At 43.5% G+C, this 16,968-nt stretch overlaps 1 protein-coding gene across 5 annotated transcripts in view; it reads right to left on the reverse strand.

The window, feature by feature from the left end:
* The window catches only part of LOC142743672 (nectin-1-like), a 126,239-nt gene that overhangs the window by 40,064 nt on the left and 69,207 nt on the right, over nucleotides 1–16,968 (reverse strand). For all 5 annotated transcript variants that reach the window (XM_075854657.1, XM_075854653.1, XM_075854654.1 and 2 more), the window contains one exon: nucleotides 15,663–15,762. In XM_075854657.1, coding sequence (XP_075710772.1) covers nucleotides 15,663–15,762 — 100 coding nt within the window. The remainder of the gene's footprint in view (nucleotides 1–15,662; nucleotides 15,763–16,968) is intronic.

The raw sequence follows: 16,968 nt of genomic DNA on the forward strand, positions 1-16,968 counted from the left end.
GGAAGAAATAACGCATACTGTATTCTTACGAATTCTCCGGGTTTCTCTACATACATACGCTTTCAAGAGAACTCTTTCGAAACAGTCTCTTGGTGGTATAGAACTCCTGACTTTCTTTATCATGTTGGGCTTATTTGATACTTGCTGGAGATGTGAAGAACCAAACTGTACGATTTCACATATATGGTGGCATTACCCGGAGATTCGACCCAATTGGTTAGACATTAACAACATTGTAAATTACATATGCTCTAATAGTGGTAAATTTACATTGGAGCACATTAGACTCTGGTGGTGGTCTGGATATTATCAAAGCGGCCAATCTACTCATTCCATTGCGGTGGAGAGACTCGGATCCACTTACAGTTGCCATGTGGAGAGATAAGGTTCAAAAACTATGTAGAATGGAGAAGCTAATGGGCTAGGAAAACCAGAGCAAGGGTCTTTTTCTCAAAACCTGGCAACCGTGGCTGGATCATATCCAGTCTAGTCGGGGTTTGCCCGTGAACTCATGTACCCAAAATCTTTTTCGATCCCAAAATAACTGAGGGCTCCTTTTTGGTTTTCCTTTATCACAAATTAACCGATCAAAACATGTTTACCATTGTAATACCACAGTTGTGTTATATTGCTCTGTATTGTTTTATTGTGTTTCTTTTCTTTTCCTTTCTGTACTACACAGATTATAAGTAGGCCTTTTTGTGTCATATCTTAAGCTGTATTTTCTGGATAGTGTTCCTTTATTGCACTAGGGCCTGTTAGCCTAATGTTTACTGTGACCCAAGTCTGTACAAATTTTTGACTTTTTTCTGTCCGATAAAAACAAGATTTGGTAGAGGTCATAACTGAAAACTGCTGGGTATTGTTGGAACTAAAAATGTACAAGGAAAATAAAGATTTTGCACTCCTGCAGTTTTGAAGACATACACATATAGGGTAGGTATGACTTCTGCACTTTGCACCTATTTTTTAATCAATCATTTAAATGCTATATACACACCTTTGAAAGCGTTTTCCCCCACCATTAAACTCAATGGTGATGGAAACCTAGCTAATGGTTTCCGTTTGCCACCGTTGCAAAAGCGTTCCGTCGTTTTGACAGAATCAATAGCGCTGTCGACTGCACTATTGATTCCAACAAAAACGACGGAACCCTGTCACAACGGTGACAAACGGAAACCTTCAGCAACGTATCCGTCACCATTGAGATCAATGGTGAGGGAAAAGAAAGCGGAGGTTCCAGTTTGCCTTTCCGTTGAGAGGTTAACCCGACGGAAACCTCCGACCGAACCCCTCAACGGAAGGGCAACGCTGATGTGAACAGGTCCTGGTGTGTTTCTTTTAAATGAGCTGCTGAAAACTCGATTGTTGGTCTCTTCAATGCTGGTGATTATGTGAAGATATGAGCAGGTAGGCATAAGCATGAGGGCTTCATGTAAATTTTGTATTCTTTTTAATATTTTTATTCTTTATTCATACAAAAGTACAAAAAAAACTACCACCTTTTACAAAAAAAACACATTAACATGGTGTACCCCCAATTAACCCCCTTGGTCAACCAATCCTGCTTACTTGAGACTGGACTTCCATTGTTGAGTCATTGATTTCCTAGTAAAAAAAACAAGTTTACTCATGCCCCTTCTTTCAAGGGTTGTACAGGTTGTTGGGTTATCATTACCCCCGTACGCATATTGTTGGGTCTGCCCAAATCTGTAGCTTGAACATGTCCGAGTATGACCTCCTAACCTCCACTCTTTGCAGCATGACCATAACAAATACAGCAACTCAACATCAATAAACCCAGTGACCAGTAAAGTAGAATGGCATCTATTAACCCTTCATTAGGCAGAAATAAATTATTAAACACTTGGCTCAAAAGGGCTTGAAACTTCCTGTTAATCACAAATGTTCTTATAACCAAGCAATGCTGTATATGGAAAGTAACACCTGGATTGTCTCGCTTTGTGAAGTCCCACAGTATCACCGATACCAACAGTTGTTAGATGTCTCTATTCTCACCGAGTCTCATAACAACATGCAAATATCAGGTTACTGGTGTCATGCTCCAGGACAATGTAGCAGATGTAGGGCGTTCGCTGTACCAAACAGAACCCTATGAGTTAACCAATGAAGTTAGAGGTCATTGACCATGGTGGTAAAAGAGTAAAACCCAACATTACTCATGACTGTCAACAAAGATGGAAATCGAAACGGGGGGGAACCCCGCGAAAAGTAAGCACTAGGCTCAAGCTTTAAAAAAATATCAACTATTATTAAATTCATTACTCATGACTTCCTGTAGTGTGAAAGAAGATAGTGAGAATAGTTGAAAGCCAGATGGTAAGGTAAGCTGTAGCATGAAGCAGAAATGTTCCTTACTGGTCCCAGAATCCTTAAATGGACGCTAACTTTTCAAACAACTTATTCTAATCTAATATTATAACTGCTATAAAACAACTTTGTAATTTATGTACTGTTAAAATTTAGTTGTTTTATCCATGCAAATTATGAGTGAAGTTACTGCCACTAGGTGTCTTTCTTCATGTAATCTGCTGTCCACCCCGTTGTCATGCATTGGCCGTCCCTGGTTACAGAGCATAGGAGATGGACTTCAGGAGGTGGGGGTGTGTCACTTCACTGCCTACCCATACAAGTCTTTGGAGAGGGGAGTGGGAGAAGAGAGAGTGTGACTCAGCAACATATGCTGCATGTAAGTCTATGACAGGGGGAGGCATTACCAGGGGGAGGAAGTAGAAGCAGAGAGAATAACACAGAGAGATGCTGCTGGTAATATATAAATCTCACACCAGTGCTGGATTCTCAGCTATACTGCTCATTACTGTATATAATCTCCTCCATGCTCCACCCACTAGCTTTGAGGCAACTGAGAATTGAATTAGGCCTTATTCACACTGCCATGTTCGGTCGTATGTCAGCCGTATTTCGTGGACCAAACACAGTTCAGGGAGGCGGACTGCCTTTCCGCAGGAATTTTGTCTCATACTATAAACCTCTTTTCAGTACGAACACGGCCGTGTGAATAAAGCCATAGAGATAGAGCCTGAAGAGGGGAAAACTGATAAATAATGCCACATACAAGTCATATAATGGCCAGAAATAGTGTTATTCCTCATTTACACACATATGATAACTTATTATGAAAACTTCCTTGAAAAGTTACGTGCGCTTTAAAAGACCAAGTGCCAGGTGGAGAGGATCGGCAGGGAGAGCCAAGGAGTTCTGCCCGACCATCCACTCAATGCCAGCCATACACGAGATAGCGGTCACGTTCGGCCGACAGCTATGCCTTCTGACTCCACCATATGCATGTATGCTCGACTCGGACCAAACATACTTGTTTGTTTTTAAGGGGACATGGGGGAAAAAGCGTCCTCTGGCAGCAAGTTATCGCCTACTGTAACAAAGGATTAAAAATTTTGAAATCCAACATGCCCACTCCTTGTTTTCTCCAACATCTGCCATCGGGAAGAGTTGGGAAACCCTCAAACACAAGAGATAGACTGGGAAACTGAAAAAAAATTCTTTGTGGGGTGGAGTAGAAAAAAACCCAGTGATTCCTCCATGGTTTTTTTTTGTTTAATTTTTACGACGTTCACCGTGCGGTAAAAACAACATGTTAACTTTATTCTGCGGGTCAATACGATTACAGCGATACTGAATTTATATAGTTTTTATGATTTACTATTTATTTAACATTGAAATTGCAACACCAAGAAGGAAAAGTTTTGGAATTGTGGAGATTACAGGATCGGTAGACATGTTAATGATATGCAAATGATAAAAAAATGGAATCAAAATATTCCAAACATCTTCATTTATTCAGTATAGCGTATGAGAGTCACGCGCAGAAATCCACGCCTTGGTAGCTATCACTGAGGTTATTAATGGTTGTCTGAGGAATGTTATGCCACGCTGAATGCAGTTGGGCACGCAAATCATCAAGATTGGCTGCTGGCAGCTCCCTTTGCAATTGCCGACCAATTGCCATATGCGCTCAATGGGAGACAAGTCCGGAGATGCTGAAGACCATATTCGCACGTTTAGGCCACGCAGGCTGCTTGCAGTTAGCACGAGCAACGTGCGGCCTGGTGGCGTCCTGTTAAAAAACGGCTTCTGGGACACTTTGGAGAAATGGCCGTACCACTGGTTCCGCGACCAAATCAATGTAATGCCCAGCTGTTAGTGTACCTGAGATGAAGACTAGAGGGGTCCGGCTAACGTACATTATCCCACCCCACACCATAATCCCGGGAGTAGGACCAGTGTGACGTACCCTTGTGAAGGCCTCTTTATGGCCTTGCCCATGTCGTCTCCAGACCAATCTCCAGCTATCATTACATTCGAGACAAACGCGGGACTCATTGCTGAAGAGTACAGACCTCCATTCCAGCCTCCATCGCCATCCTGCTGTGCACCATGATAGCCTTTGAGAGCGGTGGCATGTGGTCAATGGAACACATGTAGCTAGACGCCTGGCTCATAGCCCAATACAGTGTGTAACGGCCATGGCCACGGATCGTCGTTCCTACTCAACCCTCGACTGCCGCGGCCATGACTCTGTGAGTGCTGGCCGGCATCTCCTTCCTAGGTCCTTGCTTCACTGGGTCCCGTAGGGGCCAGTGCCAGTGCGCGCACATGAAAAGAATCTCTAATTAGCCCATGATCACCCTGGACTATAAAAGGGGCTCTGCCCTTTCACTCATTGCCTATGCGTTGTTGTGTTTACACATGTTAGTCTTGGCAAATGGTCCCTTAGGGTTATCCTGTTCCCGTTGTTCCCGTGCCCTGCTACCTGTATTCCTGTGCCTTAGAGTGTTGGAGTCGTGTTGTGCCACCTGTCACGCCTGCTGATATACACCATGTCTGGTGTCTGCAAGTTCACTTGTGCCGAGCCTCCATTACTGTCTGGACTATTAAAGGTACTCTTGTACTAGGACTATTGTTAGGCCAGCTGCTACTCCACTACCCCGGTGCGACCTAGTGGGTCCACACACCCACGGATCGTGACACCGTGCAAATGCCTTCTGATGGTTTGTGTCAACACTGGTTTCCGCCCTGGGCTTCGGATGTGACGTCCAATTTCACTTGCAATACAGAATGGATCACTACGCGCCATTCTTCCAATCAGATAATCCGTCCATGCAGAGGTTCACCTCCGCGCACCTCTTGCTGTCATTCCAGTTCGTTGTTGTTCTCCCAACCCCCGGGACATGCAACTTTGGCCAGCGCTAAAATCTCAGCCTAGGCTCATAGTAGTCCGCCAGAGTGATAAACCAAGGTCTCTCAGGTCAAGGATTCTGTCCCTTTCAGTTTGCGACAAGTGGTGCTAACTGGCACGTCAACACTTGATTCGATTTGTGAAGTTTCATGTACTTAAAAAACACGTTGTTTTCTATCTGGCTTTTATGCCCACCACCACCACATGCCACAGATTGGAGCTCAGTGCTTGAAAAGTTGATCATTTGCAGATCTTAGCGACACCTGTTGCTTGCTCGATTTGCATAACCTTACGGCTTGTCCTTCTTGGTGTTACAATTTCAATGTTGTGGAGTGTAGATACATAATCATTTAGATTGAGCCATAACACCTCACAACCACAGCTGTATCATGCACCGGCGATCACATCAAGACATAGATCTAGAGGAATGGACAAGTAAATTTTTAAAATAAGCGTTCTCATAATTCCTTCACAGTTTTTTTACACCATTGATATACAGTTAGGTCCAGAATTATTTGGACAGTGACACAATTTTGGCATTTTAGCGGTTCACCAAAACATATTGAATATACTGTTATATAATCACTATGGGCTTAAAGTGCAGACACTCAGCTTTAATTTGAGGGTATTCACATCCTAATTTGAGGAAGAGTTTAGGAATTACAGCTCTTTAGTACATAGCTGAAAGTCTACACTTCAATTACATCTCAGTTGTTTCATGTTAATGTAGATAAATGTAAAGTTATGCATCTGGGTACCAACAATCTGCATGCATAATATGTCCTAGGGGGAGCTACACTGGCGGATTCACTTGTTGAGAAGGATCTGGGTGTTCTTGTAAATCATAAACTCAATAACAGCATGCAATGTCAATCAGCTGCTTCAAAGGCCAGCAGGATATTGTCGTGTATTAAAAGAGGCATGGACTCGCGGGACAGGGATGTAATATTACCACTTTACAAAGCATTAGTGAGGCCTCATCTAGAATATGCAGTTCAGTTCTGGGCTCCAGTTCATAGAAAGGATGCCCTGGAGTTGGAAAAAATACAAAGAAGACCAACAAAGCTAATTAGGGGCATGGAGAATTTAAGTTATGAGGAAAGATTAAAAGAATTAAACCTATTTAGCCTTGAAAAAAGACGACTAAGAGGGGACATGATTAATTAATATAAATATATTAATGGCACATACAAAAAATATGGTGAAATCCTGTTCCATGTAAAACCCCCTCAAAAAACAAGGGGGCACTCCCTCCGTCTGGAGAAAAAAAGGTTCAACCTGCAGAGGCGACAAGGCTTCTTTACAGTGAGAACTGTGAATCTATGGAATAGCCTACCGCAGGAGCTGGTCGCAGCAGGGACAGTAGATGGCTTCAAAAAAGGGTTAGATAATTTCCTAGAACAAAAAAGCATTAGCTCCTATGTGTAGAAATTTTTCCTTCCCCTTTCCCATCCCTTGGTTGAACTTGATGGACATGTGTCTTTTTTCAGCCGTACTAACTATGTAACTATGTAACTATGTCAAATCCAATGTGGTGGCAGCAGAGTTCAAATCATGAAGATTGTGTCACTGTCCAAATAATTCTGGACCTAACCGTAAATTCAAATTCATACTATGAGGGGCGACAGAGTCCAACCTCTTAATCCAACTCATCTCCTTCCTTTTCAGAAGTTTGTCACCCTCACGTCGAAGGCGAGGTACCGTGTCTATCAGCTGAAATTTAAGTTGGTTAACATTGTGACGGACTTCTAAAAAAATGTTTGGCTACAGGATATTTAAGCTTATTAGACCTAATTGAGATTTTGTGTTGCATTATAGGTGTAAAGGTAACAGGAAGGTTGGATCCAGCGCTGGATTGTAGTAAAATGGAAACTGATTCCAAGTTTAATGTTCTTTGGTTAAAAAGATCCACAAGGATGGAGTCCTGGTGTGCAGGGTAGGTGATATCAATCCGGGGATAGAGCCTACGTGTTTCGGACGACTCTGGCGTCCTTAGTCATGGCTGTATGTGTAATTTAAACTGAGAACGCTGGCAGATTTATACGAATTCCGGTGGGACAGCTGAGACTTGATTGCGTTCCAGGGCTTGGTGCGTCATCTGGAACGCAAGCCGGAAGTGAAAATGATGCTCTCGGGATGAAAACTTGTATGCCGTATCTGGTGAATATTGCATCTGATTGGAAGTAAGTATCGGACATCATTTTTTGGAAAATTCGCTTCTTACTGGCCATAAAGTTTTTTGCAGTAGGAGTATATTGTTTAATAATCGTAGTTAGTTCCGGTTTGATGTTTTATTTGCGTTCCAGGCCTCGTATGACACCCGGAACGCAAGGCAACCAATGTAAATGCCGAGACCAGATGTGTCCTGCTCCGAAGAGTGCATCACCCGAACTTTCCGACTTGTAAGTATATGAGAAGTCGTTCAATAGCTTGTCAAAAATGGGTTTTGAGTTAGTGCACAATATTTATCAAGTATTGTTAAGGCTATAAAATCATCATGGCTGATCAACACCGGAGGTAGTATATGCCAGATTACAGTTATTTTAAGATGTATCTGTATATTCAGTTACACTATTATGGATTGAAAGTCTGGATACAGGGAAGTGCAAAGGAAAGGAAAGAAAGGGCTAATTGAGTGATGTATGGGATTGTATGCATGTCAAATAGCATATGTTATGCATGCACCAAAGTGAAGTGTTAAAAACTTGGAGAGGCTGTAGTGAAAGACATCGAAGATGGATATAACACCTTTAACTTCTAGATAAGTGTATATCTTCATTAGTGTATAAGAGGATATGATGGTTGTCTTTGCATGGCTGTTGGTTAGTATTGGAACATCAGTTCCTTTCTCAGATTGAGGCCATCTGGGGACCTTGTTTTCAATCTGTAGATCCAGAAAGCCTCCCTTAGATGAGTTTTGTGTTTTAGATCACCTCCTCTCTTGGAGGGGTGAATTTTTTCTATAGCATAGCATCGTAGGATTTTAGTTGTTCTGTTAGGGGGGATTCACACGAGCGTGATTTGGCAGCGTGTAGGGCGCGTGGTTTTCGCGCGGCACGCAATGCCCTATAGAAGTCTATGGGCAGTACACACAGTCCGTGTATTTTGCGCAGCGTTTGTTCGCTGCGCAAAATACGCGACAGGTTCAATAACTCTGCGTATTTCACGCATCACGCACCCATTGAAGTCAATGGGTGCGTGAAAACCAGGCAGGTCGCACGGAAGCACTTCCGTGCGAACAGCGCACGAGCTGTCAAAAGGATGAATGGAAACAGAAAAGCACCACGTGCTTTTCTGTTTCCAAGCATCCAAACGGAGTGAACCCCGACAACCGAAGCTAACTTCACCGGGTTCGGCCAAACTCGTTTTGGCCGAACCCGGCAAAAAAATTTCCGGTCCGCGACGTCGGGAGACATTCACTGTGCATGGTGCTGAAAGAGTTAAACTGTTTCAGCACCATGGACAGTGACTTGCGATCCCAAAATACATGAACCTGTAAAAAAAAACGAAGTTCTAACTTACCGATTACTCCTGTCTCCTTCCTGCAGTCCGACCTCCCGGGATGACACTTCAGTTCAAGTGACAGCTCCAGCCAATCACAGGCCAAGCACAGGCTGCAGCCAATCACAGGCTGCAGCGGTCACTTGGACTGCCGCGTCATCCAGGGAGGTGGGGCCCGATGTCAAGAGAGGCGCGTCACCAAGGACGCGTCACCAAGGACGCGTCACCAAGGCAACGGCCGGGAAGTTCTCGGTAAGTAGGAACTTTATCTTTTTTTTTTACAGGTTTTTCGCTGTTGTGTTCGGCATTCACTGTCGAGGGTGCTGAAAGATTTAGCTCTTTCAGCACCTTGGACAGTGACGGGCGTTGACAAGCCTCATCTCTATGATGCCGGCTGCGCGAAAATCACGCAGCCGCGCATCAGACACGCATGACACACGCAGCTGTCAAATGGTTTTTGCGCTCGCAAAACACCGCGTTGTTTGCGCGCGCAAAAACGCAACGTTCGTGTGAATCTGCCCTTATGGTGATATATGAAGTGTTTTGACGCATTCGAAATATTAATGATGTTTGGATTTCTCACATAACTGAGATGCTCTAGAATCCTGGTTTTTAATTTCCGGTTGGTGCAGCCTACATATTTCAATTGGCATTCTGTACACTCAATTACGTATATAACGGATTCGGTGTTGCAATTGATATAATTTTGGATGGTAAATGTGTCTAATTGTGTGGAGTTGCAGAAGGTTTTAGTGGGGTAGGCATAAGAGCATACCTTGCAGGGATGTTGGCCGCACTTGTAGAAGCCCTTGGTTTCTAACCACGTTGTTTTTATTTCATTTGATGTAAAAAAGGACGGAGAAAGAAGACTGCCTAAGGAAGGCGCCTTTCTGGCCACTATTCTGCATCCTCCTGCCAAGATGGATCGCAGGCTATCATCCTCCATGAGAATAGATAAGTATCTATTCACTATATTTTTAATTTCTAGAAATTGATTGCTCTGTTGGAGGATTAGTGTTGGTTGGTTGGCAGCAGATTGGTTGGTTTTGTTTTTGTTATTTTTGTTATCCTTTTGATGCTCAAGTAGCTGGGTTCTAGATTTTTTAGCCATAATGTCTCATGCTCTGTTGAGCGACCATTGTGGATAACCTCTGCTGGTAAGTCTTGTTCTAATTGATTCTTGTTCTATTTTGGCACAGTGCATTTCTCCAACTGGTATGGCCTTAATTGTTTGTTTTGAGTGATTGCTTCTAGCGTGAAGTATACTATTTGAGGATGTAGGTTTGCGATATGTTTGCGTTGCTATGGTTTGACCTTCTTTACCGTTTAATTCCAAATCTATAAATACCATTTTGGTTCTATCGTAATTGTATGTAAATTTGAGATTACACTCATTGTGATTTAGGGTTTCTACGAAGTTGGGGATGATATTAATATCCCCTTTCCATATAAACAAGAGATCATCGATATACCTTCCGTACCACTCAATATGGTTGCCATACGGGTTGTCACTAGAGAAAATGTGGGACTGTTCCCACCACGCCATCACTAAATTCGCTACTGAGGGGGAGAATTTTGCTCCCATAGAGACGCCTCTTAACTGAAGGTAGTATTTTCCATCAAACTGGAAGTAGTTATGTGTCATTAGGATATATACTTGGAAATTGTTGTCATAGGTGCTGTGTGAGAGCAAGTGATATTCCAAGGCGGTGTAGGCAACTTGATGGGGAATTGATGTATACAAAGAAACCACATCGCATGTCAGCCATGTGTAGTTCTTTTTCCAACATTTGTTGAGAAGGGAATTCAGGACATTTTTTGTGTCACTTAGAAAGCCAGGTGTTTGCTGTGCTAATGGTTGTAACAAAGTATCGAGCCATTTAGATAGTCTTTCTAATATTGATCCAATTCCAAAGACTATTGGTCTCATCGGTGGTGGATTAATTTGTTTGTGTGTTTTTGGAAGCGCATGAATGATGGGTGTGATAGGTTGTTCAATAAAGATGAAGTCCAACTGTTTTTGGTTAATGAAGCCTCCTTGTAAGCCCTCGTCTAGTAACCTTTTCATTAGAATTTGTATATTCTCCACCGGATTTTTGTCCAGTTTTTTATATGTTTGTTCATCTGACAGCATCTCGATGATTGATTGTTTGTAATCCTGTTTGTTCATCACTGTGACTCCTCCCCCTTTGTCTGACATCTTTATATTTAGGTCTTTGTTGTCCTGCAATGATTGGACTGCTTTTTTAAGACGGGTAGGCATGTTTGATTTTTGATGATTGACTTTAAGTCTGTCAGCAAGATTTTGTAATTCTTTTTCGATCACAGTTTGGAACTGGTCCATTGATTCAGTTCTTGAGCTGATGGGATAAAACTTTGGATTGGACGTCACAAAATTGGTAGCCGTCATTACTGTTTGATCAGGATTTTCTGTGCATAAGTTGTCTAGGCAAACCATGGTTTTGAGCTCTTGGAAGGAAAAGTTGGACTGGATTTGATGTTTAACCATATGTGATCCTGCATTGGTTCTCGTTGAAATAGGAGAAGATGTCGCTATGGTAGTGTCCTCGGTGGTTATTTCTGATGTAAGGAAGTGTTTTTTGACGGTCAAGTTGCGGATGAATTCGTTTATATCCAGTAAGGTGTTAAATAGGTTGAAGTTATTTTTGGGGGCAAAGTTGAGGCCCAGTGTCAAGACTTCTTCTTGTTCTGTGGTTAATGGAATAGAGGATAAATTGGTGACATTTGAATTTAATAGTGTTGGAATTTTCGGGGGCGGAGGCGGCGATTTTGGTCCTGATTTAATCGATTTATGTTTCCTACCGCCCCTCCTTCCTCGTTTTTTGACTGATGGGTAGTGTTTTCTTGTCTGTGGTTAAAGTGGGAACGTGTCCTCATGTTTTCCTCTTCTGACAGACCTTCCCCTGAATCAGGCTCTGTTGAGCTGAAGCTTACTCTATTAGGTAAATCTCTGTATTGCTTATGTTGGTAATTTCGTTTCTTAAGTATGGGTCTGGGTCTAGCATAGTTTCTTTCTCTTTTGTTCCAGTTATATATTTCATTGTATGCGTAATCCCGTGTGTCCCTCTGAAATTTGCTTTTTTTCGTTTCTGCTATAGAGTGGTCCAACTTGTCAATAGAAGATGACGTGCGAGTATGGAACTGAGAGAAGGAAGGTGAGCTGGAGAAAACCTCTAGTTGTTTCTTAGTATGTAATATTTTTGTTTCTAGTTCTATCAGTTTAATTTCTTCCTGCTTTGTAATTAGTTTCATTAGTTTAATGGAACACTCTGATAGCGTCTGGTTCCATTCTTTTTGGAAATCTTCTGTGTATATGAACGTGGGCATTTTTCTTAGTCGTAGGCCCCTTGGGATCATGTCCTTTGCGATGTAATTTTTCAAGGTGGTGAGATCCCACCAGATTTTGGCCTGTTGTGCCAGGTGTTTTTCTAGATTATGGAAGATTTCTTCCATGTCTTGGTTATCTTCAGTCGAATTTTCATTATTGCCAAACACTTTTTCGGCTAGTTCCGTTCGGGTTGACTGTGCCTCATAAGCCATGTGTGTTAACTTGTCTATCACCTACCCTGCACACCAGGACTCCATCCTTGTGGATCTTTTTAACCAAAGAACATTAAACTTGGAATCAGTTTCCATTTTACTACAATCCAGCGCTGGATCCAACCTTCCTGTTACCTTTGCTATTTACGCCGTGTACCGACACGAGGACCCGTGCGCTGGCAGTGACACCAAGCATTCGTGTCAGGTGAGCTGGAGGATCCCTCCTTCCTTCCTTTCTGCATTATAGGTGTCTTTATGTGTGGTGTAGCTTCACCCAAATATTGCAGCCCACAAGGACACGTCAGGAGATACACCACGAAATCAAACTTACAAGTGTAGTAAGTCTCTCACCCGGAACCTCTATCCCGTTCTAGGGTGGGAGAAGGAAAGTAGCCCATGACTTTGCAGCGGGGAGGGACCTTTAACTTGCGATTAAGCTGGTCAGGTTCCTCTTTAGGGTGAGTTCACACAGAGTTTTTGACGTGAAAACCGCGCCGCAAAACGCACCAAAAAACGGCCGAAAATGCCTTCCATTGGTTTCAATGGGAGGCAGAGGCGTTTTTTTCCTGCCACCGGAAAAACCATCTCGTGGGAAAAAGAAGGGACATGCCCTATCTTCGGGAGTTTACGCCTCTGACCTCCTATTGACATCAATGGGAGGCAGAGAAAGTGTATTTCGCTGCGTTTTTGGCCGCGGTGCTCGATGGCCGCGGGCGAAAAACATAGCGAAAATCGGTGTACAGGCAGAGGAAAATCTGCCTCAAAATTCCTCCTGCAAAAAACTCAGTGTGAACCCAGCCTTAGGAGAGTTTGTGAAATGTGTCTTCTAAAATACCTGGTGGTTCAGTGTCCTCTAAAATCCCTGGTGGTCCAGTGTCCTCTAAAATCCCTGGTGGTCCAGTGTCCTCTAAAATCCCTGGTGGTCTAGTGTTCTCTAAAATCCCTGGTGGTCTAGTGTCCTCTAAAATCCCTAGTGGTTTATTGTCTTCTAAAATACCTGGTGGTTTAGTGTCCTCTAAAATCCCTGGTGGTCCAGTGTCCTCTAAAATCTCTGGTGGCCCAGTGTCCTCTAAAATCCCTGCTGGTCCAGTGTCCTCTAAAATCCCTGGTGGTCCAGTGTCCTCTAAAATCCCTGGTGGTCCAGTGTCCTCTAAAATCCCTGGTGGTCCAGAGTCCTCTAAAATCCCTGGTGGTCCATTGTCCTCTAAAATCCCTGCTGGTCCAGTGTGCTCTAAAATCCCTGCTGGTCCAGTGTGCTCTAAAATCCCTGCTGGTCCAGTGTCCTCTAAAATCCCTGCTGGTCCAGTGTCCTCTAAAATCCCTGCTGGTCCAGTGTCCTCTAAAATCCCTGCTGGTCCAGTGTCCTCTAAAATCCCTGCTGGTCCAGTGTCCTCTAAAATCCCTGCTGGTCCAGTGTCCTCTAAAATCCCTGCTGGTCCAGTGTCCTCTAAAATCCCTGGTGGTCCAGTGTCCTCTAAAATCCCTGGTGGTCCAGTGTCCTCTAAAATCCCTGGTGGTCCAGTGTGCTCTAAAATCCCTGGTGGTCCAGTGTGCTCTAAAATCCCTGGTGGTCCAGTGTCCTCTAAAATCCCTGGTGGTCCAGTGTGCTCTAAAATCCCTGCTGGTCCAGTGTCCTCTAAAATCCCTGCTGGTCCAGTGTCCTCTAAAATCCCTGCTGGTCCAGTGTCCTCTAAAATCCCTGCTGGTCCAGTGTCCTCTAAAATCCCTGGTGGTCCAGTGTCCTCTAAAATCCCTGGTGGTCCAGTGTCCCTGGTGGCTCAGCAATGTTTTCGGAGTCTAGTGCTGTCAACACTACGTGCGAGATGCTCAGTAGATTAGAAAAGGATATTCATAAAATTGACACAACTAAATGTCAATAGCTATCAGAGGAGCAGAATGCAGTCCAGTCCACTGTCCGATTCACATGGCAGGGCTTGTATTAGTGGGTGACAAGCTCCAGGGACCCCATTTTTTTTTTTTTTTACAAAAAATAACCAATTGTCTGTGTATTTTTCGTAAATGTTGATCATTTGCTCACCTTTCAGCTATTTTCACACCATCGTCTTCAATACTTTGTCGCTTTGTAATTGCCCTTTTATATTCCTTTTCAGGAATACACAACAAATCAATAGTTTGTTTTTAGATAGCAAAAAAAAAAAAAAAAAAAAAAAAAAAAAAAAAAGGGCATTAAAAAAGAAAAAACAGTTGTAATATGAGTCGTCCTCCTTTATCATGGTCAGTTCGGTGACAACCAATATAACCAAATTTACAGGTCTTATTGGAAGTGCAATCTGGCTTTACTGCTACAAATTTATCGACAACCCCGTTCCTAGAAGACCTACAGTATTAGTACATATAAAATTCCTAGAAGTGGTCCCCCACCGGGCACCCCTATCTATGAGCCAGAGTGGAAAGTCGCCTGCCTGCGGCAGCTTTCACTCTGGTGGACCTGGTCCATTCATGTAATTCCTAAAATTAAAGGGTTTGTCTGTGATGAGACAACCCCTTTTTAAGCCTAAGTTCAGTGACAAAATAATATATGACTTCAACAAATACAACATGCCATGTAACATTATTGCAATCATTTTCCTGTGTGATGCCCCCTTAGTGTCCCCTTTCTCTGTCAATCTAATGACATCACTTCCTGTCCCAGTGACCACGGAGTCTATTCTCGTAAAAGACCAAGCTGTAGTGGTCACAGACAATAATCCAGAACAGGAGCCAGGTAAGGGCCTGTTCACATCACCGTTCATTTCCGTTCCAGGTTTCCGTCGGGTGAACCCCGCAACGGAAAGTGAAACTGACAGCACAGCTTCCGTTTCAGTCACCATTGATCTCAATGGTGACGGAAACATCGCTAATGCTTTCCGTTCGTCACCATTCCTTCTGGTTTCCGGTTTTCCGACGGAATCAATAGCGTAGTCGACTGCGTTATTGATTCCGTCGGAAAACCGGAAACCAGCCGGAATGGTGACAAACGGAAAGCATTAGCGATGTTTCCGTCACCATTGAGATCAATGGTGTGGTGACTGAAACGGAAGCTTTGCTGTCAGTTTCACTTTCCGTTGCGGGGTTCACCCGACGGAACCCTCCGACGGAACCCCGGAACTGAAATGAACGGTGATGTGAACAGGCCCTAACATCCTCTTAACAGAGCAAGGAAAGCATTTTACGAACTTCTACTCGGCTCCGGTGCGATATGAAGTTTAGAGACATTGGTGCCTCTAAAATAATCAATCAAAATAATGTAATAACGAGCGACTGAAGGACTTTTCATTAGTGATAGTGTTTAAAATAGCAAATAAAAACAATGATGTACAGAATGAGCCACATAGAACAATCTACTATTACTAATGCATACCTGAATTTTTTCCTAAAACACCAGAAGATCGCAGAAACAAGGATGATAACACACGAGGGGACCATACTAACAAAGATTCCAAGGTGATAACGGGCGGAACCTAAAATAATAATAATAATCTTTATTTATATAGCGCCAACAAATTGCGCAGCACTTTACAATTTAGAGGAACACGAACAGATAATATCAGACATTACATAGTGACAAAACTAATTTACAATTAAAACAAGAGGAGTGAGGACCCTGATCACAAGGTCCTCAGGACACAGATACAATTGAATACTATAGGCTGCAGGCTACGTTAGGCCTACAACCTATAAGGCGCTGGGAAGACTCCATGCGCAGGCTGGCGTGAAGACGTCACTGCATCATGCCGGTCTGCGGAGGCGTCCCGCCCAGAGTCTAAGGAGCGCTCCGTCCTTCTCAGGAACGGCGCAAAATAAGTAGAATTGTTGTTGTTTTTGTTTTCTTTGGAGGGGGGTCAGGGTGACAATATATACAAGGGGAGAGGGAGAGAAGCTGTGTGACAATATACAGGGGGTAGGGAGCTGTGTGTTACTAAATACAGGGGGGTAGGGAGATGTGACACTATATACAAGGGCATGAGGGGCTGTGTGACACTATATACAAGGGGAGGGGGGCCGCGTGTCATATATAATGGGAGGGGGAAGCTGTGTAACACAATATACAATAGGAGGGGTGAGCTTGCGAGTCAGTATATACAAAGGGGGGCTGTGTAGCATTATATATAAGGGGAGAGCTGTGTGATACTATATAAAAGGGAGGGCGAGCTGTGTGTCACTATATACAAGTGGAGGAGGGGCTGTGTGTCAATATATACAAGGGGACGGGGTTGTGTGGCACTACATATAAGGGGATGGAGAGCTGTGTGGAACTATATACAGGGGAGGGGGCTGTGTTGCACTATATACAAGGGGGGAGCTGTGTAAACCTATATACAAGGGGAGGGGGAGCTGTGTGTCACTATATACAAGGGGAGGAGGAGCTTTGTGTCAATATATACAAGGGGAGGGGTTGTCTGGCACTATATATAAGGGGAGGGGGAGCTGCGTGGAAATATATACAAGGAGAGGGGGGTTGTGTGGAATTATATACAAGGGGAGGGGGGAGCTGTGTGATACTATATACAAAGGGGGGCTGTTTGGCATTATATACAAGGGGAGGGGGCAGCTGTGTGACACTATATACAAGGGGAGGTGGGAGCTGTGTGACACTATATACAAAGGGGACTGTGTGGCATTATATACAAGGGGGGTTGGGTGGCACTATATACAAGGGGGCTGCA

This window comes from Rhinoderma darwinii, chromosome 2, assembly GCF_050947455.1.
Source record: "Rhinoderma darwinii isolate aRhiDar2 chromosome 2, aRhiDar2.hap1, whole genome shotgun sequence".
Lineage (NCBI taxonomy): Eukaryota > Metazoa > Chordata > Amphibia > Anura > Rhinodermatidae > Rhinoderma > Rhinoderma darwinii.